This window comes from Siphateles boraxobius, unplaced genomic scaffold (assembly GCF_051911475.1).
Source record: "Siphateles boraxobius isolate OS27281-9 unplaced genomic scaffold, OSU_SipBor_1 1, whole genome shotgun sequence".
NCBI classification, from domain to species: Eukaryota; Metazoa; Chordata; class Actinopteri; order Cypriniformes; family Leuciscidae; genus Siphateles; species Siphateles boraxobius.
In genome coordinates this window covers 18,196,429-18,224,271 of record NW_027508699.1, presented here as the reverse complement: position 1 = coordinate 18,224,271, position 27,843 = coordinate 18,196,429, and the positions used below count along the sequence as shown (strand labels likewise).

The 27,843-nt window shown below is 36.9% G+C and overlaps 2 protein-coding genes across 9 annotated transcripts; one reads left to right on the top strand and one right to left on the bottom strand.

Annotated features, from left to right (window-relative positions):
• The first annotated feature begins 24 nt into the window (after positions 1–24).
• On the top strand, positions 25–11,752 carry septin2 (septin 2). Of its 8 annotated transcripts, none has more exons than XM_077226558.1 (13): positions 25–154; positions 1,317–1,358; positions 1,513–1,627; positions 3,551–3,637; positions 3,827–3,950; positions 5,771–5,905; positions 6,037–6,154; positions 6,238–6,339; positions 7,242–7,387; positions 7,650–7,733; positions 9,329–9,389; positions 9,483–9,574; positions 10,676–11,752. In XM_077226558.1, exons 2-12 carry the CDS (start codon positions 1,335–1,337, stop codon positions 9,546–9,548), a joined length of 1,062 nt encoding a protein of 353 aa, XP_077082673.1. In that variant the 5' UTR covers positions 25–154; positions 1,317–1,334; the 3' UTR covers positions 9,549–9,574; positions 10,676–11,752. The 8 variants fall into 8 exon arrangements, with proteins under 8 accessions (XP_077082673.1, XP_077082653.1, XP_077082644.1 ...); XM_077226538.1 differs by having other exon boundaries at positions 9,326–9,389; XM_077226529.1 differs by having other exon boundaries at positions 7,650–7,772.
• Positions 11,753–12,505: 753 nt separating this feature from the next.
• On the bottom strand, positions 12,506–23,524 carry stk25b (serine/threonine kinase 25b). The gene is made up of 11 exons (XM_077226502.1): positions 23,113–23,524; positions 22,461–22,691; positions 21,269–21,325; positions 21,044–21,152; positions 20,763–20,920; positions 20,282–20,467; positions 19,561–19,706; positions 19,251–19,359; positions 16,689–16,760; positions 16,382–16,518; positions 12,506–12,789 (listed from the first exon to the last, which is right to left on the bottom strand). Exons 1-11 carry the CDS (start codon positions 23,140–23,142, stop codon positions 12,750–12,752), a joined length of 1,275 nt encoding a protein of 424 aa, XP_077082617.1. The 5' UTR covers positions 23,143–23,524; the 3' UTR covers positions 12,506–12,749.
• Between the last annotated feature and the right edge of the window lie 4,319 nt (positions 23,525–27,843).

The window sequence follows — 27,843 nt, the reverse complement described above, 5'->3', positions numbered from 1 at the left end:
TTATTTTGTAGTAATTAGACTTTTACAGTTTCTTACTTCACACTTGTGATTTTGCTGGCGCCGTCAGTGAGAGTTCCGGAATCTCAGGAATTTGGGCTGTTCGACTCCTCAACCCCATTGCAGTGCCAAATTCAAGATTTTCCTCGCCTGAAAGGTATATCTAATTATTTTATTCTAATTTACTTTATTTCTGTGTCTCAGATCACATGCCAGGTTTTATCCGATGCGTGACTTTTGCTTCTCTGAAGATTAGCGTGTCACTCACTCGTAACCTCTGTGAATGAGCTCCGTTATCAGAGGTGTGTCATCATCACTAGTGCGCGAGAAAGAGTTCATACCACAACCCTACATCATCCCACGACAACAAAACGCACTTTGTTATGCACTATAGATTCACACGTTATGTTTTTTCTTGCCAAAGTCATTTTCTGTTTGCTTACTGGTGGTAACTTACTTGTAAATCTACTTTAAACATGTAAGTGAGCTACTTTAAAAAAGATGTAACGTTACTGTACGAACAAGACACATTGATTGAATTATTATATCAGTTCTAACCATTTCATGTTTTTATAATGTACGTCTGCGGATTATTATAAAAAGAGTAACTTGCACTGTTCAGAGTAACTTACAGAACAAATTTTATCTCTAAATCGTATCATCAATGTCTAACGTTACTCTGTCTGTACATTTGATTTATATTGATTTATATGGTCTCTGTCTGCCCTCGAGTTCTTATCATTATGCCTGGAGCATTTCGTCATGTTTGAGTACCAAACGTGTCTCAAAACCTATTGTTTCACTTCTACAAGGATATGTATGTCTTAATCAGTGATGCTCAGCCTTTTTGACTCAAGACCCTCCAAAGTCCACCACGGTAATATTCAAAGGCTTATAACTTTTTCAAAGACTCCATGAGTTTTTTTCTTTCTTTCTCTGCATTCAACAAAAATACAATATACTTTCTTTATTTGAATTAAAATGAGTAAATAATAAGCAGAGCAATTCCACTGTTTCTCACCATCGGTGCCCGGGCCCTAACAAGTCCTTGATTTTAGTGCTCTTACTGGTTCATGTAAAATGGCTGGTGCAGGTTTGTGGTGAGACTGATGCTCGCTCACAGAGAGGAACTGACTTCCTGTTCCTGTAGAGCTGTGAAACTTTTCACTTTATCGACTGCTTTCTCTTACATGTAGGTTCAGCTCGTTCTGCGACATAAAAATGGTCCATTTTTTTAACACTTCAATTTGTTCTCTCATATAATGTGGTTACATCCATATTGTAAATAAGCCTGGTTTCAAAAGATTTTATTTTTGCAGGTTTGGTTCGAGCTCAAAATGTCTCAAGCTGAAAAACTGAAGGTAAGGAAATGAGAGCTGACGGGTGGATGTTGCACAGGGTTTAGGTTTTTTGTGCAAAGAAATGGTTTTGAGAGAATCGAGTATTTTAGAGAGCCGTGTAGTAAAACGTTTTAAATGAGCGTCTTCATTGATTGTTCTGTTCTCTTGTGATCAGCAGGGACAGTTTACAAACCCAGAGACTCCTGGGTATGTGGGGTTCGCGAACTTACCAAACCAGGTACACCGGAAATCAGTGAAAAAGGGCTTTGAGTTCACTCTTATGGTGGTGGGTAAGTAGCATCGATGTGATGTTTTGAATTTGTCTCATAAACTTGGAAATATTACCAATATACACCAATGAGACTTTTGAACAACTTTTTGTTTCATAAATAATTTAATTATATGAAAAGCCATCTACATCATTTCTCTAGGCTAAATATTGAGAATTATATTTATGATATTAACCATAATACAGTGACTCATGTTAAGAACAAATTCACTTGTTGTGAATTAAGTAGATTTTTTCCCCCTGATCTTCTACTGTGTAAAAAATATGAATCTCTCTAAAATAATTAGTCTAATACATTTTGCTCATGCTATTTGTATTTTGAAGACTCTGTAGGCTATAAGGGATTTCTATCTTCATGTGATTTATATCCTAACCATAAGAAACCAAGTTTTTTTTTCTTTTTTCTTGGCAATTATAATGTAAAACCTACAGCTTATGCTGCTTTCACATGCTATCGGAATTATCGTGAATATGAGATTCCTATTCGGACATTGGACATGAACACTGGGAAATTCTGAGATAATTTTGATACCTGGATTTCTGAGTTGGGCAGGCAATAAACTTTAACGATGGCAGAGGGGAGAACGATTGCTGCTGTGACTGGTATGCTTTATTAGTTTTTTCCACAACAGCTACAGCGGCTTGTCTTTTTATTAAAGTAGTGCATATTTACTTGAATAAAAATTTGAAGCATATTGTATACCAGGGCTCGACAATAAGAGCTGCCCGATGGCCGTGAAAGACGACGGAATTGCCACTTGCCCGATTGGGCCAGTGCTGAATCGTAACGAAAGACAATAATTTGTTTGTGTTTTTTTTTTTTAAGTGAATGGAGTTCTTATTCGTGTTATATTTTAGTGTATTTCATGATTGAATTGTTATTGTGTAGTGAAAGTGACTGTGGGAAAAAAAACTTTGGCAGCAGCACAGCACTGATGAATCGTAGTTTTTTTTTTTTAAGGCTATTGGACTCTCCCATCAGCCCTGTGAGTGTGTATGTGTACAGATGTTGACACACACACAAGATCTGCTGTGGGGGAAGGGTGGCTGGGAGCCCGCTCAGCAGAGCCCATTGTACAGTCATCCCATCGTCTTAAAATAAATCAGAGGAATGCAGAACCTCAGCCGCGAGCCCTTTCACTGCTGCACAGCTTCAGCAAACGATGGAAGACAGCTTGACTGAGAGTGAGACGTAAAAAAAAAATGGCGTAGGCTATAAATCACAGTCAGCGGAAGATTGTGCGCACATGTGTCTCCACCCCGAAATAACCATTGCAATCCTCGTTGTAGTTAAAACATAAAAAAACAGCATGCCACAGGAAAAGTGTTCAAAACCATTGCATCCACTACAAATATTTCTATTTATTAGAATACTAAAAATGTTGTAACTTCTTGGTAATGATTTCATGTAATTTAAGTGCTTAACTCCATTAATGAGAATGGCATATTTATTTAATCTAAATGTGTATATCAGAGGTAAAACATAGTTTAAATAATAAAAGATGATTTTAACTGTTATTGTGAACATGCGCTGTATTTATGATTAGGGCTCATAATGAAGATTTTAAGTGGTTTTTCTTCTTCTGCTGCGCAGTCAGTCCCTCAGCTCACCATTGGTGTCGCCAAACTGCTCCGTCTCCAAAATGTTCGTAAGCATGGGTCAGAGTTTGCGTGCAGGTGCACAAATTTTCCCATCAAGTTTGTTTTTATAAATCATAATTTATGCGTCGGAAGTGGCGTACACCTCTTTCAGGGCCTCTTTTGTTCGATGCAACGGTTATAAATGAGGCCCCTCATGACTGCATATAACACTTCGATGTTATGCTGTTTGTTAGTTGTGTAGGGAAACACAATCGGCCTGTCAAAGAGTTTTTGTAGTTGATATGATGATTTAATGTTTCTTCATTAATACTTCTGTTTTCAGGTGAGTCGGGTTTGGGGAAGTCCACGCTTATCAACAGCTTGTTCCTCACTGATCTCTACCCAGAGAGGGTCATTCCTGGTGCTGCAGGTGAGAGTGTCAACACTGATGAAATTACATCAGATGTTATAGAATATTGTTCAGGTTTTTAAACATAATGGGGAAGGGTAAAAGTGGTGGCCTGATATTTATGAGGCAGTTTTGCACAGAAGGTTGGACCTCAGCCTTGTTTTTTGAGCCTTGTCTTATGTATCTTTAACATGTGCTCTTGTTGTACAGAGAAAATTGAGCGCACGGTGCAGATCGAGGCCTCGACGGTGGAGATCGAGGAGCGCGGAGTGAAGCTTCGTCTCACTGTGGTCGACACGCCTGGATACGGTGATGCCATCAACAGCCAGGACTGGTGAGAATTGCTTTGATGATCATTAAAAATACGCTCAGCTCAAATACAGTCATTATGTGTATGTTGCTTGGTTTTGGCTTGATTTCCCATTTAATGCTCTTTTTTTTGGAAAGTGACAAAACACCCAAAAAATGAACATGAAAAAGTCCATGTATTGCAAGGGAATGGTTGATATTTTTCTTACACGCACCTAGTGTTTTTGCTTCAAAAGACAATGATATATTCATTGAGCTCATAAAGATTAGTCACGATGGCTGTATGTGCTTTTTGGACCCTTGCTGTCCATTCACTCGCATTAATATTAGTTACGCTAACATTCAAAAGTTTGGGGTCTGTAAGTTTTGCTTTTTAACAAAGTCTCTGATGCTCACCAAGGATGCATATATTTGATTAAAATACAGTAAAACAGTAATATTGCATACATAACATAAAAATACTCCTGTGATGGTAAAGCTGAATTTTCAGCATCATTACTCCGGTATTCAGTGTCACATGATCCTTCAGAAATCATTCTAATATGCTGATTTGGTGCTTAAAGAAACATTTATCATTATCAATGTTGAAAATGGTTGTGGTGCTTAATTTTTGTGAAAACTTTTTTCAGGAAAAAATAAAAATGGTTAAAGAACAGCATTTATTTGAAATGGTAATCTTTTGTAACATTATAAATGTCCTCACTGTCACTTTTAATTAATGCATCCTTGCTGAATAAAATTATAAATGACTTTAACATCTTACTGAAACAAATCTTTTGAACTGTAGTGTATTCAAAGAGATTGTTTTATTTAAATCCTCTTTTGTGTTTTAAACATCTGGAATGGTGTGAGGTTGAATAGATTAGAGATTTATGTTGGGTGAACTTTCTCTTTGAGAGAACTTTGGTTGACAAGAGACACTTGATAGTGTAATGGGAGACGGTATTTGGTAGGAGACACAAAGAGAGGGAGGAATGGAGGAAGGAGGTGGGGTTTTTTTTCTTTAGCTCTGGGAATGCTGTTCTGCTAGTGTGGAAGTGGTGAGACAGGAAACATATGTGACCTCTTCCTGACTGCTCCCTGACCCACTTGAGCGCAAAAACGGCAAAGAGAAGATATTCAAGTGCTCATGTCTGAAAAAGGAAATGTATGCCCTCACATAACTGTTATACAAGTGAAAATTGACATTTTAATGTCTTGGTTTTGTACCAGACCAGAGTCATAGAATATATCTCTACAATGCATGTTAATATCGCTTTAGGCTTTTTTTCTTGAAGGCCTGGGGCATTTTTCATGTCTCGTTTTTTTTACATAGATGTTATAGAGTGCAACGGTGCCCAAAGCACTTTTTTAGAGGTCTTGGTTCCGGAAGTTTTGCCATAGGGATTAAACAAAAGTCTTTATACAAACTTGTAAAACTTTGATTTGAACTGTTGTTTAAATCATAATTGTTACATTAATTTGACTGTTTATATAGTTAGCAAGTCCATTCTTTGTGTTTTTAGAATTGATAAAGAGCATTGGGAAAGAACTACAATCTCTTGAAGCATTGCAATGACATGATCAAATCAAATACTATGGATACCTTTTAAAAATATATAAAACTATTTATTTATTGTTGATTTTGTTCATAGAATATGAACTAATATTTAAGTCGTTTTTCTTGGGAATTTTGAAAAGGATGGGTTACTTTCGGATCCTGACTGTTGCACTGTTTTTTTAAATTTGTTATTTGGTTGGAGCTTTTTAAAATCTATATTTTAGACGCTCCTTAAATGTTTCTGTTGCTTATAAACCACTGTCTCTGTAAGTGTTTAAAGAGATGCTCTGTCTTTTCCTGGGAAGTTTTAACACCATTATCGCATACATCGATGACCAGTTTGAACGCTACCTACATGACGAGAGCGGACTCAACCGCAGGCACATTGTGGACAACCGTGTGCACTGCTGCTTTTACTTCATTTCCCCTCTGGGTCACGGGTGAGATCTTATATTTAACTCAGCTGAGACACTTTTTATGACGCCTTCCACTGTCGTAGGTTTAAGTGGTGGCATAGTTCTTGTCTGGATTTAAATGGCCGATTTCCTTGTCTCATGTTCCAATTTTGTAGACTGAAGCCTCTAGATGTCCAATTCATGAAGGCCATTCACAACAAAGTGAATGTTGTTCCTGTTATTGCTAAAGCAGATACGCTGACGCTGAGGGAGAGAGAGAGACTCAAGCGCAGGGTAAGCATTCAGATTTCTTTTCAAACATGGATTGATCACAAGTTTGGCTTGTTGGCTTATATGCATCTCTTTACGTGCTCTAGATTCTGGATGAAATTGATGAGCACGGCATTAAGATCTATCACCTCCCTGATGCTGAGTCCGATGAGGATGAAGATTTCAAAGAGCAGACCAAGATTCTCAAGGTGTGTGTGTGTGTCTTATTTTTCTCATTTAATTGAGAGACTGTTCACACAAACTTTATAATTGGAACAAAATGAAGGTGAGAATATGATGACAAACTTGAGTATTTTTCATATAGAACGAAAAAGCATAAATGTCGGGGTTTTTTTTACTGGTTTGAAACTTCAAAAAAAAGCACCATGAATACACACTACCATTCAAAGGTTTGGGGTCAAGATTTTTTTTAAAGGAATTAATACTTTTATTCAACAAATACACATTAAATCAATCAAAAGGGACTGTAAAGACAAGTGTTGCAAAAGATTTCTATTACAAAAAAATGCTGTTCTTCTGAACTTTCTATTTATCAAAGAATAAAAAAAAAATGTTTAACAGATTTCACAAAAATATTATGCAGCACAACTGTTTTCAACATTAATAGTAATAAATGTTTCTTGAGCAGCAAATCTGTATATTAGAATGATTTCTGAAGGATCATGTGACACTGAAGACTCAAGAACAAGATGCTGAAAATTCAGCTTTACCATCACAGGAAAATATTTGTTTTAAAAATAGAAAAGTTATTTTAAATTTTAATAATATTTCACAATATTACTGTTTAAATTGTATTATTGTAATAAATGCAGCCCCAAAACAATGAATGATAGCATATCATAAAAGTGGTCCATATGATTTGTTTACTATATTCCAAGTCTTGTTGTAGATTTATGTGAGGAACAGACTAAATGTTAAAAAAAGAATTACTAGAAGAACACAAGTCAAGCTAATTTAGCCCAACATGAGGGTGAGAAAATGTTTTTTTTTAATCATCCTTTTTTACTCTTCTCCTGAAGAGTATGAAACCGAACTAAGCATCCAAGCAAGGCCGCATTCTGTCATAAGTTTGCTTTGGTCTTTGTTGTAGGCCAGTATACCGTTTGCCGTGGTGGGATCCAACCAGCAGATTGAGGCTAAAGGGAAGAAAGTGAGAGGGCGTTTGTATCCGTGGGGCGTGGTGGAGGTGGAAAACCCAGAACACAACGACTTCCTTAAACTTCGCACCATGCTAATGTGAATAAGTTATCTTCTGTTTAATGTTCTAAAATTCTTGATTTTACACAAATGAAAATGAGGTTGTGAGGAAGCTTGGAGTCAATCGCTCAGTCGACAACTCTTAATGCTACAGAAAAAAAAAGTTGTACCTTTAAACAGTTTAAAACATTAAATGGACTTTACTTCTGTCCCTCTCAGCCTCATATTCATTCTAAGATCATGTAGTTTATCCTCAGTCACTGTCATTATTGTCTAATGATGGTTATTGGCGTCTGTGCAGCACCCACATGCAGGACCTGCAGGAAGTCACTCAGGACCTTCACTATGAGAGCTTCCGCTCGGAACGCCTCAAACGAGGCGGCAGGTTGTCCTCCCATGGTTACATTCTGCCTCTGTCGCCTGCGTACGTACTGCTCTGCCTGTCTTTCCCCACCTCCTCCCTCAACCTCAATAAAAAAGCAGAGCTTTGTGAGTGTAGTCAGATTATTTGAATATCACAACACTGCCAGGACTAAGCAGATGGATTGAAATAGCACAACTTTACATAGCCACTTCTCATTTTTGCTAAAGACACGCATAAGCAGTCATTTGTTAGCAAAAATAAAAGGAGAAGAGCAGCTTTGTTTTAAGCTTAATAAACTGTCTTCCATGGACTAGAGAGATAAGAGCTTGAGTTTTAATGTGTGCTGTGTTGATTTAGTCTCATGGATCTGTGTTCATCAGAGGATAGGAGGAGGAGGTACTGCTGGGAGCTCAGTCACAGCTCCAACTGTCCTTCAGCCTGACTCTAGCACTGCTAAAACACTGTTTCACTCTCGCTCACACAAATACTCACAAAGTAACTTCAGTAACTTTCTGCTCCGCTTGTTACACGCTTGCACTACTAACTTGGGTTTGTCTTTTCCTTCTTACCTAAACTCTGCATTGCAAAAAAACTCTACCGGTGGTTTACTAATTCACAGTTTTTGTTCAATCACAATGTAAATCTGCTGTATAATTTCAATGGCTGTCAATTTAAATGATATATATATATATATATATATATATATATATATATATATATATATACACATTTATAGTGTGTATTATATATACACACTGTAAAATTTAATTTATAGTGTGTATATATAATATAAGATTATATATACACACACAAAATTAGCAAAAATAAACAATTACTGCCCCTTATTTTCCTACCATCAGAGCACTTAAATTTTAAATGCCAGACTTTTTTGCGAGATGATAGATGTATTACATTTTTGTCAGGCATATAAAATGTTTTTTTTTATTATCACTGTAAGATTATATATAATTTTTAATTCTTACTTGAATTGCAAAATTAGCAAAAATGCCCATATTTTCATATCATTGGCTTTTCCATGCATATTTTTGTGAACATTCTTTGTCTATAGTGATAATGTGATGTATAAAAATTTTTTTTTTGGTTTTATGTCTGCTATCCTATCATTTCCCTGTCATCAGAGCAGTTATATATATATATATATATATATATATATATATATATATATATATATATATATATATATATATCTCAATCAGTCACACCGTTAATCGAGTCTAACATAAAGGTTTGTGTTTATATAACATACGTGTATATTATATTTCTATGTATTATTTGTATTTGTGCACATAAATGTGTGTGTGTGTGTATATATGTGTATATATATATATATATATATATATATATATATATATATATATATATATATGCCTGCTACAATAATTTAATATCTTTAAAGTATAATTATCTAAATTGATTTTACATTTAACAATATTCTGAATAATTGATTTAAGCTACATGGCATTTATTTCAATTATAATTTTTCAACATTTGACAGCCCTATTAATTTTGTTTTGCCAACAGAATAAATTAATTGTGAGATCTATGTCATAAATGATCATTTATTAAACTTAACTTTGTTGCTTTGTGTTTAGCAGGAAGGGTCCGGAGCCAGAGGAAATGGACAAGGATATAATCTTGCAGGAGAAGGAGGCTGAGGTACAGTCTCTCAAACCAAACACAAGCTGAACGCTAATAAACAACTGCCTGAGTGTGAAGGTCAGGGTGTGATTGTGTTTGTGTGTGTCTCAGCTGAGGCGGATGCAGGAGATGATCGCCAAGATGCAGGCGCAGATGCAGAAGCAGGGAGATGAATGAGACGGCCCACACCTGTGAGAAACACGGTAGGAGCACTTTAACAGACATTTAAAGGTGCCTTGTGTAATGTCCGCCAAAAAATCAATTCATACTCCACATTCCATACCAGATGGGGGCAGTATACCTCCAGAAAGTGAGTTGGTCTACTCTAGAGTAACAAACGAGAAACGGCATAGTCTCTATGCTCCGCCCCTACCTTCACAACTACCCTAGAGCCGAAGCCTATTTTACTATTAAAATTTTTTAATAGTAAAAAAACACGAACACTGTTGAAAGATACAGAAGGCTACAACTTACCAAAATGTATTCCTCATACATAACATCGACCAATAATTTTTTTTAATCAGCGTGCAGAGGTCAATAACATAGCTGGAGAACAAATATGTCAGATTCACCTCAGGAAACCAATTTAATAAACATAATATAATTAGCTAATATTACATTTTATCATTAGCTTGGTAGATACGGGCTCTGGTAGATAACAGGTGAAAACCGGATTTGATCTGTGGGTAGAGCTAACTATCAAACACATCAGGTTCAAGTACGCCCACAAGCCGTGCGAGTTATTCGTGTATTGCAGTTTGGCTGGTGGTTATGTTGCCCGCATACAGCCTTCCATGTCCGAAACTGGTATTATGACACCTGTCGGGCCATGGCTAGTAATTTAGCATGCTAATTCAGGTTGATATCTCTGCAGCACTATAACTTGTCATTTTTTAATGACATCATCGCCCTTATTTCTTCTCATACTTTTGATGTGTAGCTCATTTTTTTGGATATTTTTACCTCAATTCTTACACATGGCACCTTTAAGCAAGCAAGTAAGCCATGCCAAAAAAAAAAAAAAACACACGTCAACGAAACCAAATCTGTGGTCACAGGACTGACACATTATGTATAAGCAGTATTGCAATCTGCGCTGCTCTTCAACATTTGATGTTATATTTGACATTATTGCCTTTTAGACTTTTTCTTTGTAAAAATTTAATATTCTGTAAATGTATTTTTATGCATAACTTGAAATATAATTTAATATTGAGTCACTTATGTTTGAGAGAAAATTGGCAATTTATTTTTGGTATTAAATATGCAATTTGGAAGATTGTTTTTGTTTGTATTTCTTATAGATGCCGACTTGTGATTCGAGCTTGACCCAGTCAGACACAGAACGAGAAGAGCAAGTGTTGCTAAATGTGGAGAAAGAGGAGAGACTGATCTTTAGCTCATCTTGCTTGCCATTTTCTTAGTTTCTTTCAATCTTGTATGAGGGTTTACCCCCAAATTTTTTAAGCAGTGTTAACGTTTTTTTTAAATTCAAATACTGTTGCTAATATTCATTCTTTTTTTTTTCCGGTTCCAGTAACCAAAAATGAAGAACAGCCATCAGTTATTAAGAAAAAAAGTGTTTTTCTTCTGTTACAAGAGCCAAATTCTACTGTAGAACAGCTTTAGTAGTAGTATAGATTCAGAACACTTTATCCTAGCTAAACAACACTGTGAAAATACAAGCAGCTGTTGAATTTGAGTGTCACAGTGGCATTTGTTGCACCATGTTTTTGGAGAAATCATTTTATACTGTTTGAAGTATTGCCAGAGAGATTGCTGTTCCTATTCAGGAGTTTTTTTCTCTCTTCCCTCCATGAAGTCTTGAAATATATTTGCTGTTCAGTTGAATGGTCCTCTAACAGATGCAAAACATTATACTGTGACCCATGATTCATTCCCTATGCCATCTAATGAAGGAGAATAGAGTTTTTCTCTGATGTTAATGCTCATTTTGCTTATTTCTATTTGTACCTGAGTGAATACTGTCATGTATTTGCTGTAAGACATTGTTCTGGTATGAGTGCAATGTAAAATTTCCTTGGTGGAGTGACATTTGGATACATTGAAATATGCATGCCAAGTTTTTACCTTCTTTTGGGATCTATGGCTTAAATCTTATTCCTGTGGTTAAAGCAAATTTATATATCTTAAATAATTTCTTATTCAAATGTTACAATGAAATAATATCTGAAATGTGGATTCATATCTGTTACACAAAAGCAAACATACAGTTTGACTTTACAGTTGAGCTTTACTTTCCGTAATTTGGCCATTAAAACGGCAGTTGCCCACATTCCAGGTTTAATGTTTCACTAGAAAACTTTCTATAAAACCATTATTGTCCTTCATCTTGTAATAAAATTTTGTATTAAACAGTTTTTGGGGTGTGCTTTTTTTTAATCTTTATTGTTTGTTCAGATATCAATTTGCTAGTGATTTTAGCAGGAAGGTCATAAAGGACTTGTCAAAATGGTGGGCTAATTATAAAACAGTAACTCTCGTTGGCCACTAGAGGTCGTGAAACAAATCATTGTACCCATGACGTTTTTCGAAGTAGTATCGTTCTTTCCGCATCAAATCAGTTTATGTAATATTGAAAGTGTGTAAATATGAGTGGCCTGACCTATTGACAGTACATGGATGAATGGGCACGAGCTCAGATGAGGACAGTATCGTGATACAGATTGAGAAACAGAACACAGATGCTACAAGCTCCAGATCCATTGGAATATAATTTGAGCGTATATAAAAACAAAGGACATTTGAGCATTTCCTAAAAATAAAGGATATCTAAGCATAATTAAAATAAAATCTTTGAGCATTTTCATGCTCAACAGTCTGATAACAGGAACTATTTAATAGTAATGTTATGTATGCTTTTTGCACAATGGTAACATTAATATAGGCTACCATAACAATACATAGTTTTGTATAGGTTTTGGTTATAGATAAATATAAGACCATAGACTCCCCTACATGTATTTATAAATATAACTGTATATGCCCCTGGTCAACTGAAAACCTTACTTTAGGATGCACATTGTATCATTTTAACTTCATTTAATATTTGAGGAGGTCTTGACAAATGTGTAATTATGACATTTCACACCAATTACCACACAAACACAATGTCTCCATAAACACTTTATAATAGGATTTTGATCTAACAGGTAAACACAGTTCGCTCCATGACATGGCTTTTTCTCTTAAATACTTTCCATTCTATAAAGAAAACTGTAAAAATATTTAATCATAACTAATTAAAAGTTCTCTGAGAGTAAGAGAGGGTGGAGGATGGGCAGTTGTATTGTGGTCCTGATGGGGCTCTGATGATTTTGGGCGGAAGGAGGGAGCAGCAGCAGGAGAGGCGGGGCTTCACCGTGATGATGGTTTGGTGTTGCCATTCAGAGCAAACCTGATAGAAAAGAAGAGTTTTTTTTACAACAGAATATGACATTTACACTCATAAGAGCTTTTAACATTTGAAAAAAAATTAACCTTTGGTCCTTGTAAATCCTGGGTAAAAGGAATACTGGGTTAACTTGCTTCACATTGCTTCTAATTTACTCAGGGTTAACAATTAATTCGGGGTATTCATGGACTTTTCAGACTATGTAATAATGAAACGGATCACTTTCAGTCACTATCCCTTTCAGTCGGAAGCTCTGCGCTGTGTTTACTGTAGTCACATGAGCCGCTTTTCCACCGTCAGGCCAGTGCAGCCAGGGCTTTCAACGGGTTGGGCTGGGCTAATTGTCTCGGACCTGTAGCACAGAGCCCAAAACCACGGTGCATTTCCACCATCAAGCCAGAAGCTCCGCAGCACTTCACTAAAACCTGCCCGTAACATGCCTCTCTCGAACAACGTCACACAATCCCATCCTTCACAAACAAATGGAAGTTTTACCAGTAAACTAATAATAATAATTAGTAAACTAAAAATAATAAAACAAAAGAAAGAGGAAACGCGTACTTATTCAGTCGTGTCTGTTTCTGTTTATTCGTAGTCACAGGACACTATATTGATAATCACATTTAGAAAGAACGATCATTTCTACAAATTTTCCAACAAAAATACGACCTGAGGAGCTTTAGCACTCTCTCCAGTATGAAGGAAAAAGAGTAGCAAAACTCGAGAGCTTGTAGATGTGAATTTGAGAACTTGTACAGTAAATATTCGTATTTCTACGCTAAAATTTACACTCACAGCTCCAATGTGAAAACCTGTAAAATAAAAATCTGAAGTTGAATGTAGAAATTTGCACGCGCAGACAATAGTCACAAACCTGTATTCTGAATTTGAAGCTGCAGACAAGTAGTCACAAATGTGTAAAATGCTATTCACAAAAATACAATAAGACACAAAATTGTAGTACATAGTTGCACTTATTCTTAAATTCACATTACAACCTCAATTAGGCACTAGCAACTTCTCAAACCTGTAACTGCAATTTCAAATTTCGAGCCTTGACTTTTGCTACTCTTTTCACGATATATTAAATGCAAAACTAACTTGTGCACTTGCAACTCAGTGGCGGTGAGAGAGAAAGGGGGCATTAGCGGGGGTTTCAAAGGAGCCGTTTTATTGGTTGCCGCCTAGCCAATGAAATGGGACTTCTATTGTACGTGATAATGTCACGAGACACCGTCCTCTGGGACGTTCTGAAACGCTAACATGGATTAATGCATTAGACTGATATTAAAATAAATAAATTATATTTTTGTTAATCCTGATGGTGAGGAATTACAGTTGCAACATCTCATAATGTACCTCAAACTGAGTAGCGTATCACTGAAAAACGTCCTGCTCGAGTCGTCCTTGCGATGGAGGTTCGGGTTGAATAACTAGTTCTTCCAGTGTTTCATCATCATCGGACTCGCGCTCTGATTTATATTTTAAAATCGACGTCATTGTTCGTTACTGTGTTTAGTTTACGGTGTAGGAAGCCTCAGGACAAGCAGAGCTGATGTTGTTTTGGCAACAGGCGTTTTTGTTTTCGATGCGCCCTGTACGCGGTAAACCAATCACAACAGACTGAGCCGTCTGGCCAATAAGAGCAGAGTAGCTCACGGAAAGGAGGGATTTAGAGAGATTGATTCATGTGACAAGTCATTTGAGAATCATTGAACATGTGGTGATGTGGAAATGTATATTATGAGAAAATGAAACATTTTTTTAACATTTGATGCATGTAAACCTGTTGTAGGAGACTCCAAAACAACATTAGGAAACTTTAAAATAGCAAAAAATAGGCACTTTAAAAGTCTGGCTTTAATGCTCATGATAGCTGGTATATCAAATTATCCGACACTGCCGTCTCATGACTAAACTCCGCCTCTGTTCATGACCACTCCTCAAGTCTGAGCTGGCCCGCTTTGGAAAAAGGAATTCGGCGGGCCAAAAAACCCTTGCTGTTGGCCCCGCCCCCCGATCAAGCCCAGGAAGTGACAGTGGTAACGCTACTGGCCCTGGCACGTGCTAGCACGACAGCTTTGGGCCCCACATTGGAAACGTGCCTATAGACTATTTTAACGATGTCTTTACTACCTTTCTGGGCCTTGAAAATGGTAGTGGCGTTGTTGTCTATAGGGAGGTCAGACAGCTCTCGGACTTCATCAAAAATATCTGTTCACATCACACATTGTGTTCTGAAGATGAACAAAGGTCTTACAGGCTTGGAACGTCATGAGGGTGAGTAAATAATGACAGAAATCTCATTACTGGGTGAACTAACCCTTTAAGTCCCAAGTCGCAGTCTCGAGTTTCTATCTCTGGTCGTAACATTCTAAAGGCCCGTTCACACCAAGCACGATAACTATAAAGATAACGATAAAGATAACTATATATATGCGTCCACACCAACGACCGATAACGGTCTTTTTATTCTAAACACGCGTGCGCCCGCGCTGCGGTTTCAAAGTAGCGAAAATGGATGACCTGCTGCTGCTTTACGTTACAAAAAAATATCAAAAGAAAAACAGGCGCTTTTGGGTACACGATATCCTTAAAAGACGAGAGGAGTTGGGAGAATCCGAATTTTATTATAATTACAACATGTCATTGAAAATGTTTTTGCTGTTCTTATTGCCTTTACATGTCTTTGCCAGCAGATGTCCTCAGCCAGCATGCTATGTTCTGAGCGCATCTAAACAGTGAATCTAGCAAGTCTAGTGTAATCGATCTAATCTAACAGTGAATTTAGCTGACGAAGTCAATGATGGGATAAAAACATCGACTAGTCAACACCTTTATGTATACAACGCCTTTTTCACTGCAACTTCAGCAATGTTGTTAAAACTAGCGCTGGATAGCCTACCTGAGGTAATTTTGTTACAATGCTAAACTGCATAATATCTCATCGTTAATACATCTCACCATTTATTCCCAGGATACGACCGATTGCTTTCCATATATCCATCTTTTTTAACGTATCCTTGAAAAGGGGGTTTGACTTGTCAAACAGTGGATGATTTTTTTGAACCTCGATGATTAACTTCTCTGCAATGTCATCTTCCATTTTAAATGCGCGAGACCTTTAAATTAGAATGGATTCTGATTGGCTGTCAGTGTTTTATCGTTCGACAGCTGGGAAAAAATCGTTCTGAAAGTGATCCCAACGATATCGTTCCTCAATCTTTATCGTTATAGTTGTGGTGTGAACTCTGTTATTCTTTAATATGGAGAACGATTTTTAGAATTATATCTTTATCGTTATCTTTATAGTTATCGTGCTTGGTGTGAACGGGCCTTAACACTGCATCGTTTCAGACTGTACAACTTTAGCACCACAATGTAAGGTTGACACTGCAAAGCAGGGTTTCATAACACCAGGTAAAAAGCGGTGCTAAACCCGCTTCTAAATTACAAGTGTGAAACATTCCTTCATGCGAGGTTAAAAGTAGTGTTTAGAACGATGATAACCCAGGGTTAAGCGCAGTGAGAAAAGCCTTAAATAGTGGCATTTATTCTATACCACTGTTCTTTTTCTTCGTACAGATCTGCTCACCTGCACACTCTCTCCATCATATGTGAGATCAGGAGGTCAGAGATGCCAGGGCAGGACTCTTCTGCCAGGTTGAAGGCATTCTCCAGCTCCTCTATGGCACCCATTCCTCCTCCACATGCCCTTCTCTTCTCCTTCAACTGGAGAACAGATTGACTTACATTTAACTCTATAACATATAGAGCTTATCACTGTTTATTACTTTACTGCTGGATTATCTGCTGCCACCGTGATAAAAAGCATAAAGCTTACAGATAGAACTCCAGTCAGGATGTATAAGAGGTGAGAGCTTTATATAGTGCATTTTTACCTCTCTGAAGATGGGAGAGACCAGCGCCGACAAACATTGTGACTTGGGCTGCCTCTTTACCGTCTCAGCTGCCTGTAAACCATAAATTCAAACCATAACATTATCTTTCATGTAGGGATGTCAAAACTACTGGTACTTCAGTACAAGGATAATGCTAAAAAAAATGGTGTAAAACAGGTACACCGAAGTTTTATTTCAGTATTATTGATATACTATAATAGTTTTTGTTCATATTTTTTATTCGATTTTATTTTTATTTTTTGTTTTCATTTCAACTTTAGTGTACGTTTTAGTAATTTAGTTGTTTTTGTCATTATTATTATTCTTTTTTAAATGTCTAGATTCTCACCCTCAAGCCCTCCTAGGTGTATGTCTTTCTTCTTCAGCCAAACACAATCAGAGTTATATTAAAACATATCCTGGCTCTTCCTAGCTTTATAATGGGAGTAAATAGTAACTGAGATTTTGAAGCTCCAAAAAAAGCGCATCCATCCATCATAAAAGTAATATACATATACACCTATATATAGGTCCTATAGTCATATACACCTAGGATGGCTTGAGGGTGAGTAAATTAATGGATAATTTTCAATTTTGGGTGAACTGACCCTTTAATGTTTATTTTATTTCAAGTAACAAAAATGTTTAATATAACGATAATGATAGTTTAACGATAACACGATATTTTTATATAGCATGTTAATATTGTCACTTTTTGAGGGTGAGCAAAAACGCACAGGTTTTCTGTCTGTCCCTTTAAAGGTGCATTGTGTAATATTTCTGAGGATCTATTGACAGAAATGCAATATAAGATCCATAACTATGTTTTCAGTGGTGTATAAAGACCTTGCATAATGAACCATTATGTTTTTATTACCTTAGAATAAGCAGTTTCTATCTACATACATCACAGGTCCCCTTACATTGAAATGCGCTGACATGTTTCTACAGTAGCCCTAAATGGACAAACGCGTTTCGTTACTATGTTAGGGAGCAAGCTTAGTTCAGCGAATAAAACACTGACACAATGATGAACAAGTAACAATAATAATCGCAATAACATAGTTTTACTGAATTATTAAGTAAACATAATAATTTCTTAATTTATCCTTGTAAAGAAACCTCATTGCTGAACTGGCTACTCTCTGCTGTCTCAGACCATGTCGAAGTCGGCCACCATAACTTTTGCTGGTTGCAATTCGTAACCTCACCACTAGCTGCTGCTAAAAATCACACACTGCACCTTTAAATGCAAATGAGCTGCTGCTCCCAGCACAGGCGGTGGAGCTACAACCTCACATAGACATGCACTGAAAATTTCAAAAACATTTAGCCTTTTATGTTCAAACCGGAGTCAGACAATGATGGAGAGACTGAAGAAGAAGTGACAACATGTAGACTGCAATAGGACATTTCTGAATGCAATAGGACATTTCATAAATGTGAAATCATAATCAACCACCCTTTAAACAAAAAGGCAATAAAAAAAAAATGACTTTGCCAATACTAGTAAAATCTCTATGTTGAATGAATAATGCTCTTAATCCTTAATTCCTGGGAAGGCCCAGAGAGAAGCCACAGGATTTTACCTTAAATTAAATGCCAGATAAAGTTTATTGTGTAACCAAAATACCAATAATTCCCAGGGGGGAAAAAAAGATAATGTGGGACTTAATATAAACAAGTCCAAAATACAGCAGGACTCTTATTTTGAAATGCCCGATTTACCTTTTCCATCTGCTCATTCAAACATATGCGAGAAATAAATGATGCACTCTTACAGCCATTTACAAGACATTGCAATATAAACACCGTCACAAAAAGATCATCATAATTCATCAACAGTAGATCATGAGCAGGTTTGCCAAGTCTGCATAACAAAACCCGCCAAGTGTGCCTAATTGCTAATCAAAACTAGCCCAATTGCATCCCGGTAAAATTCCGGGATGGCTTGCTTCAACCCGCGGCAACAGTGTAAAAGTACCCTAATACGACTTGGCATAAGCAATTGCATGGTGGAATAAAGGCATGTCTGCAAACTGCTCTGAAACCGTGACCCTGTAAAAATGTTCAACAGTGCCGCATTTTGACGCAAATGTGAAACGTTCATATTTATTTAAATCATATCCTTTTGAAGTTTAATAAATCATATTAGGCCATATACTGCGATTACTGTTTACATGTCATCAAATGTAAGACCCCACAAAATGATGAATAAGAACTTTTTGTGACCTTAAATTTGCAGAAAACCTGGAGAAAAACACTACCTAGTCTTCATTTATTTGAATAATTACGTGAAACATTTGAAGCAATGTTGCTTCTTTGAGAAATTTAACATTTCATTGTTTTTGTTTCATTTATTAATATTTAATTTGAACTTCATAACTTTTTTTTTACTTTTGCTGTGATATCAAAATTGGTATCATGAATAGTGAAATTTCACAACTAAATGTTGGTATTGTGAACTTTTTCCTATAAAAAAAAAAAAAAAAAGGTCTACAATGACAGGACAACCCAAACTGATGCATTTCTAAAACAATTATGAAATGTTGGATTCCTCACCTCTGAGTCTGTGTTTGTGTACCCCTTCTGGAGCTTGTTCATGGAGCTGGGTCGTACTGTGGGGAACGTCCACATGGGACACTGGTCTCTGTCATCACTATCGCCATCCCTGTTCAAGTACAAGGAGAAACAGAGGCTATAACTCATGAGGATCAATTCACCAGAGATCTAATTAAAAGGACAGGGCTCAAGTAATAAGAAATGAATAATACATCATGATGAATTAGAGGGCCGTTATTGATTGTAGAGTATGTGCATTATGATGGATAGATGGATGACGTGCATTATGATGGATAGATGGATGACATACATGTCGGAATCATCAGAGCTCGACTCGTCTCCGTGGCCTTCAGACTTCCAGCGGCGGTATCGATCAATCAGCTCCGTCAGATAGGAGGTTTTCTTGGTGTAGCGTGTGATGAATTTGTGCTTCAGTAACTCCTTGGCGGTGGGCCGCTGCACATAACCAGAATAGTGATGCCTTGCTCAGGATGCTCAATGTTTTTACCACCTCATTTACATTCATTCATTTAGCAGACGCTTTTATCCAAAGCGACTTACAAATGAGAACAATAGAAGCAGTTAAACTAACAGAGTTAGTTTAGATTTTTTCACCCCATCTCAAAAATCTTGAGATGTCTGTCTACAATTAGAGCTTGATCATTTATTTTAACAAGTTGTGTGCTATATTATAGCTACATTACCAATCAAAAGTAATAATTACGTTTTTTTAAAGTCTCTAATGCTCACCAATGCTGCATATTTATCTGATGAAATATTGTTAAAAAATATATATATTGAAAAAAAGAAAGAGCTGTTTTCTATTTTCATACATTTTAAAATGCAATTTATTCCTGTGATGACAAAGCTGAATTTTCAGCATCATTACTCCAGTCTTCATTGTCACATGATCCTTCAGAGACATTTCTTCACTGTTGAAAACAGTTTTCGCTGCTTAACACTTTTGTGGAAACAGTGATAGACTACAATTCAAAAGTTTGGGTTACAGAAATGAATACCAAAATACTCACAAAGCGAGGGTCTTTATTGAGGCACGCCTCCACAAACTCTTTGAAGGGTTTGCTGTAGGAGCCCTCCAGCGTCGGGGGAGTGTTCTTGGGAATGAGAAACAGCACTCGCATCGGATGCAGGTCGGAGTTTGGGGGTTCCCCCTTCGCTAGTTCAATAGCAGTAATTCCCAAGGACCAAATATCTGCCTGCACAAAAAAAAGCAAACCAAATAGTCTTCATTGATCTCAATTAGATATTATACAAATGTGTATATGATTAGCTGCTACTACGCTAAAATGTAAACTCTGTTAGTGACTGGTTTCCATGCCTACCACTTAAAAAAGAAAGAAAGCTGAATGCTTGGGAACAGTTTTACCACTCCAGCCTTTCTGCCAGAGTGCTGAACGTGTGTTTTCACAGCTCTGCAGACACATTCGGACATTAATATTCATGTTGTTCTTTTGCACGCTGGGAAAAGACCATTTGTCTGGATCTCCGCACCTTAAAATCATATGCAGACTGTTTGATGACCTCTGGAGCCATCCAGAAAGGAGTTCCCACAAAAGTGTTTCTCTTGATCTGGGTGTCTGTGAGCTGTCCCGCCACCCCGAAGTCTGCCAGCTTCACATCCCCCTGCTCAGACAGCAGCACGTTGGCAGCTTCCACAAGACACAACATGAATCATCAGCACAGAGTTCAGATTTCACACAAAGCAAATTATTAAATCCGAAGCCATTCCTATCCGGCCTGATTCGAGTAGGCAGACGTGCATGTTATCACACCTTTTATATCACGGTGAATCTTCCTTTCCGAATGCAAGTATTCCAGTCCCTTCAAAATCTCTCTCAGTATAGTGGCGATGTACGTCTCCTCTAGCGGTCCTGGTTTCAACTGAGACGTGTGGAGGAAAGTAGAAGACAAATTATATTTCTAAAGGCTCTTATGATCACATGAATAGACCCATGAAAACGTTCCCATAACTGAAGAGCCACTGTTGTTCTACTTACAAGATCTAAAGCAGAGCCGCCTCCTAAATACTCCATGATGATCCACAGCTTAGTTCCCTATAGATGAGGGCAAAAATAACAAGCAAAATTTCTTCAAGTGTCACATGACATTTGTTGTATTTAGTGTTCATATTTCAATATGACTCCAGTAGGTATTTTATCATGTGGCTTAAAAATAAAGGTTCTTTATTGGCATAGATGATTCTTTGAAGAACCTCTAACATCCATGGAACCATTTTCATTGCACAACAGCAGAAAATGTAATTCAGAGTAAGAAAATATGGTTCTTTAACCTTTAACTCTTGAGTAGAGTTTTTTGGGGTGCCCAGAATTGTTGTGAAAACATTTTAAGATAGAAGGTGCAGAAGAATTTGTCTGAAATCATAACAGATCTGGTATTATGCATCTATGTCAACATAAAGGAGATTTATAAAACATTAAATCAATAAAAAGTAATTCCAATTGAAACAGGTTATATAATGAGAGAAAATATAGGGCGGGGTTGATATTATCCATAAGAAATTGATTTGACAGTGGACATTACAATCTAAAAGTGAATTTACAAAGGGCTCAATGTTTGCAGATGCAGTTATTACACCATTGAGCAGCAAGGAGCATATTTTAGCTTTTGACAGCCATTCAAATTGTTAATGGAGATTTTTTTTAAGCAACACTGAATCCAAAATATTTCATAATATCTTAGCAGATTGTGTGTGTGTGGGATGCAAACAGCAAATCAGCATTGTCATGACATCATTAGTAACATGACATTTCAGTTAAGGTGATGGCTAAAAACAACCTGGCAGCAGAACAGAGTATCCAGAAGTAAATATAGCACATTTAAAAATTGCCCATACTAGACAAGCGCAATTGAGATGACTGATTTCTCTATCCAGGTATTAAACAGATCTCCTTGCAGAAACCTAGCAATTTGGCCATTGGTTAACATAACTCTCACATGAGGTTGTGACAACGAAGGAGGAAAGTTTTTTTCAGAAGAAGAACTAAGCATTACATTTTGTAAAAAGGTATAATTTTTTTCTTTAGAATAATGCATTGATAAATCATGTCAACATGCATTAAGAAAGTGATTTCATGTTGATATTAAAAGATGCTGTAATGACATACAAAAAAAACTCTTACTATTGTTTGTCTGTACACGCCTGAGATCCCAAACAATGGGAGAGTGTACCTTCAGATATGAGCCATAGTATTTGGTGACATAGGGGCTGTCACACTGGCTGAGCACCGTGATCTCCTGCTGAATGTCCTCAATCTCATCTTCCGCCTCCTCCAGGTCGATGATCTTGATGGCCACCACCTCTTTAGTGCGATTGTTGATGCCCTTGTAGACCTCACCAAAAGACCCCTTCCCAATGCGCTCTTGCTTTGTGAAATACTCCTCCGGGTCAAGCCGGGAATTCTGTGTGAGAGAGACAGTAGAATTATGATATGAGATTCAATGAAAGGTGTAGAAGAAAATCAGTGAGCATTTACTATGGACCGTTGTAGACTACATTACATCCTTTAGGATGCTCTACTATGAGCAACATATAAACCATTTACATATATATATAATAATATTTACAATTTAAATTAAATGAAACCGATATTACATGAAATGTAACAAAACAAAAATCAGACGTTTCTTTCAAAGGATCTTCATTAAAATAGTTACCCAGACACAATATAACGTCAAGACAGCCCTCAATTAAGTCAATTACTCTAAATCGAGACATGTCATGACATGACAGGCTCACTAAACATCAGTGTGGTTTTACTGATTATGAAATTAATAGTCCTGGTGATGAACAGACTCGGCTGGGCAAAGGATTTAACGTTACCTGGTTCTGCATGTCGCGGAGGTGCGCCATCCTAACAGCAGTTCGGTGTGGATGAGAGCAGATGTAGCCCTTTCTGCCAAAGGAGGGGTGCTGTAAAACTCTTCCAAGGCTTTGCTGTTCCTCCTCCGATCCCCTGCTTAGCTAGCTAGCTTTTACATAGAAAAACACCTCTGCATGTCCTGTTCGTCTGCCGTGTTTTCGGCCTCGAATCCCCTGATGGCGGACCCCGCAGCCTGGCGAGAATGACAGTTAGGTGTCGTGTGACTCCATGTATGAAAGTATAAGTACGAGAAAAACGCTTTCCGCTTGTAATTGTTTTGTATTGATCAACGCACGTTCCGGCGACTCTTCATTTATTGCTTGCGGGAGAACAAAATAATAGGAGCCACGGCGCATGCGCAGCATCTGATTCAAAGAACGGGGAATTGTGGGAGTTGAAGTTACTGAAAACATCATGTGAATTTCAGAACTCAAAACTTCCTCTCAGCAAGACAACAACAACAACAAACAAACAATAGAGCATTTTTGTACAACAAGCTGCAAAAATGATTTAGAATGAAATTTAGTGATGCCTAATTTTGCAAATATCACGGTGTAAGGAGAAAGGATTGATGCTATAATTTCTAAACAAGAGAAGAACTAATGATAAGAGTAAAATAAGGGGAAATGGTCAAACATTTAGCTGTTCCTGGCTGCATGTGGCCCTCACATGCTCTGCATCCTTCAGAAGGATCCCATTTATAAAAGTCAGCATGAAACAAAAGTTGGAATTATTCTTTCCTTCCTTGTGACATATGTCTGAGTGAAATGGCTTCTCAAACTAGAAAAAATGTAAGGCAGGACTTGATTTGGTCCATTTAGAATTGATTGGTTGTGGTTTGGTATTGATCGATGTGAGTGACAGGTTGTCCCGCCCTCGCGCCAGTAAGCACATCATCAGAGAAGAGAAGAGAAGAGATGTCGCTGCAAGAGGGAGGGCATACAAATAATTTATTTTAAATAAATGCAATATTCCATTAAAAAAACAAGATTTTTCCATTTTGATGTCATGGTGACTTTAAAGTCAGCATGAAATGGAAGTTGTGATAGTCTTTTCTTCCCTGTTGTGATATAAATCTGAGGGAAACGGCTTTTTAAACAAGAAAAAAAATGTAGGGCGGGACTTGATTTTGTCCATCAGGAACATAAACAACATCTGCAAGTTCAAAGCAAAGGGAGATTTTATTTTACAGAAATCCTTTTTAAGGACTACAACAAACGGTTGGTAAGGACTACAATGAGCTTCCTAAAATTTACATAAACCTTACCCCGCCCCCGGGAACACGATTTATAGATTATCATGACAGAATATGCTAATCGATGACTAGAAGATCAGCTACATAAATTCATCAACTAACCATTCAGAAATGTCCTGTTGCATTTTACATTTTGTCACTTCTTCTTTGAGTCTCTCCATCTTTGTCTAACTCTGGTTTGAACATAAAAGGCTAACATTTTTTGAAATTTTTAGTGCATGTCTGTACGAGGTAATCGGAGCTGCTAACAAGAGCTCTTGAAGCTCCGCCCTCTACTTTTGCCCTCGGGGTCCCCCTACAGTTGGGAAACAGTATTGTCCTCTACTACTGTCGTAAACTCTGTCATCGTGCATTTGTTGACAACCATGATAGCCCTGAACACTGTAGGAGGAGGTCACATGCAGGTGTTCTGCTTGCGTCGCGTGTGAAATGTCTTCATCCCAGGTACAGTGGCATATATTTCAGCATGTCATATGAATATAATTTCATGGGTTTTATTTTTTTTCTAACGACAAATGATCGCGATGATCATGTTTACAAGCCAGTGTCATTATAGTAGCCTAGTCTATTGGTTACCGTTTTACTGAATCTATATGATACTTCAATGCAATGTTTGAGTGGTAGATAATAACCATATCGTCAATATTATAATATCAAGCTACCATAAATAAATCTGCAAATTTTACAAATCGATTTGCATTGTAGCTTGAGGCAAGACAAATAATCATTACCTGATTCATGAAGATAAACGGAGGATAAGATAGCTTCCGTAACATAGTCAGGCAGACAAAAAAACACCCCAGACTACGGGGTGTCATTGGTTGTTGCGTTAAATGTTACCCAGATACAATAGTGCTATTTTCTGATTGGCTAACAACACCAGACGAACAACACCAGAGGAGACGCGCTTGAATTCATGCCTTTTCCACAGTGAGAGCGGCGCGGCCAGAGTTTTGGGCGCTGCGGCATATTAAATATATTACAAATAGTTTTTCAGCGTGAGAAATACAATGTGTGGCGGGAGAGCGTCTTGAGACAAAAGACCGAAATGAGTGACACTTGACAGCCCTGCGCTTTTAAGGAAGTGGCGGTGGTGGTGGAAGTGACGTATATGCCGTAAAGCAGTCGAGTTTTGTAGTTCTCTTTGATCGCCGGTTACTACCCGAAACCCGAAGTTTAAAAATACGATTAAAAACGCTACAGACCCCGTCAGGCTATGGCAGACGTGTCATTCAACCTATTGTAAGTCGATGTACCATCACAAGAGACTTGGAAATATATTATGAAGGTTGAAAAGATACCTGGTGTCACTTTAAGGGACACACAAAAACGGTGCGTTTTTGCTCACTCTCAAAAAGTTAAAATTTTAACATGCTATTAAAAAAATCACTGTGGGTATTTTAACTAAAACTTCACATATACACTCTGGAGACTTCAGAGACTTACTTTACATCTTATGAAAAGGGTATTATAGGAGCCCTTTAACAGTATAATGCGATTGCATAAAAATGTAATGTTTGACAAATACAGTATAAATAGGCTATGTATAGTACTTGGTACATGAGCAGGATAAACCAAGTCTATGAATTATAGTTTGCATTAATTTAATATCAAATGTATATAGGTCAAAACAAGCAGTTTTGCTACCCACTGAGTCCACAAAAGTACTTTTTTTTATCAGTCAGATTAAATTATTTTAGTTGTCGTATAGCATGCAGTGAATGAGCCAGCAATGAATAAAACATGATGGATGCAATGAATGAAAGTGACATCTCTGTTAACTTGAAAAAATGTAGGGCGGGACTTGATTTTGTCCATCGGGAATTGATTGGATTGTTGGATGGTTGTGGTTTGCTATTGCTGTGATCTCATATGAGTGACACTTTGTACCGCCCTCGAGCCAATAAACATGAATTTTAAAACAATTATGATGTGTAGGGATTAATCATTTAGAATACTGCAATATTCCATAAAAAATAAGCAGAGGTGGGCAGTAACAAAGTACATTTACTTGAATACTTTATATCTTGTGAAAAGGGCATACCACCCCTTTAGGTATACTTTTTGCGTATCTATACTTGAGTATTATTTTTTCTGGAAACTTTTTACTTTAACTTCACTACATTTGAAAGACAAATATCATACTTTTTACTCCACTACATTTTTGTCAAGGTCATTGAGTAGAAAGTAGTAACAGAGGATGATTTTTTTTCATCTCTAAAACGTGATTTAATTTTTGCAGGTGACAGACTGCCTATCAGTAATCACTCTTAGGGTCACTTGTCGTGAAGATTTTCCATCATTTTCTTTGAATACAAATCAACATGTGGCAAAATGGACGAAGACAGATCCTTAGCGCAGTGGGTGCATTCATGGCAAATAGGTATTTCTGTTTAGGTGTTTTTTAAAACAGTATTGCTGTTATTATACGGTTGTGTAGCTGGGTTTTAAACCAGGTTGGATTTTTATAGACCACTTGATTCAAATGTGCATGAATGGATACACATTGATGTGTACTTCTTTTGTTGGGGTTTTAGGAGTGTTAAATTCTTTGTCTTTTTTTGTCAATTCAGTTGTTTAACTTCTATAGGTTTTATAACATTCTAAAAAATTAAGATGATTGTGGCTGTCTTTTTTGTCAATTCAGTTGTTTAATTTCTATAGGTTTTATAACATTCTAAAAGCTCTTAATTCCACAGATACTACTAACTGGTAGGTGTATTCACTAGGTTGCTTCAGAGGCATAAGGTAAGTATTACATTCAACAATGCAACAATTATAAAACAAGCATTTACATTTACTTTTGATACTTAGTACTTTTAAAAACGAGTCTTCTGTACTTTTACTTAAGGAAAAATACGTATTTACAACTTTAACTTGTAACAGAGTAATATTTGACCAGTAGTATCAGTACTTTCACTCAAGTAAGGAAGTTACTTGTGTACACCTCTGAAAATAAGTAGCCTATTGTCGTTTTTAAGTAGCCTATTTTGATTTCATGGTGACTTATAGCTTTACCCCTACTACTTATATCAACACTAAATAGATAGCCTATTTAGTGAATATGCATATTATATTCCACTAATATGAATATATAGTGGAATATATTCCATCAAATATGGAATATGATAGCCAGTTGAATATGATTTCACTTTTTTAACTAGAGTGTAATGTTGCTTTTATCAGTCAGATTACATTATTTTAGTTTTAGTATGGCATGCAGTGAATGATTTTGATTTCATGGTGACTTTAACTAGCTTTACCCCTACCACTTATATCAACACTAAATAGATAGCCTAAGGCTTAAAGGGGTGGTTGAATATGATTTCACTTTTTTAACTAGAGTGTAATGTTGCTTTTATCAGTCAGATTACATTATTTTAGTTATAGTATGGCATGCATTGAATGAGCCAACTATGAATAAAACATGATGGAT

Excerpts from the sequence above, each read along its gene's own strand:
- septin2 (XM_077226529.1), top strand. The coding sequence starts at position 1,335 with ATGTCTCAAGCTGAAAAACTGAAG. Across the intron at positions 1,628-3,550 it reads GTTCACTCTTATGGTGGTGG|GTGAGTCGGGTTTGGGGAAG; the intron begins GTAAGTAGCATC and ends TTCTGTTTTCAG. Across the intron at positions 3,638-3,826 it reads GGTCATTCCTGGTGCTGCAG|AGAAAATTGAGCGCACGGTG; the intron begins GTGAGAGTGTCA and ends CTTGTTGTACAG.
- stk25b (XM_077226502.1), bottom strand. The coding sequence starts at position 23,142 with ATGGCGCACCTCCGCGACATGCAGAACCAG. Across the intron at positions 19,707-20,281 it reads TCAATAAAGACCCTCGCTTT|CGGCCCACCGCCAAGGAGTT; the intron begins GTGAGTATTTTG and ends GGTTATGTGCAG. Across the intron at positions 19,360-19,560 it reads AGCTCTGATGATTCCGACAT|GGATGGCGATAGTGATGACA; the intron begins GTATGTCATCCA and ends GTACTTGAACAG.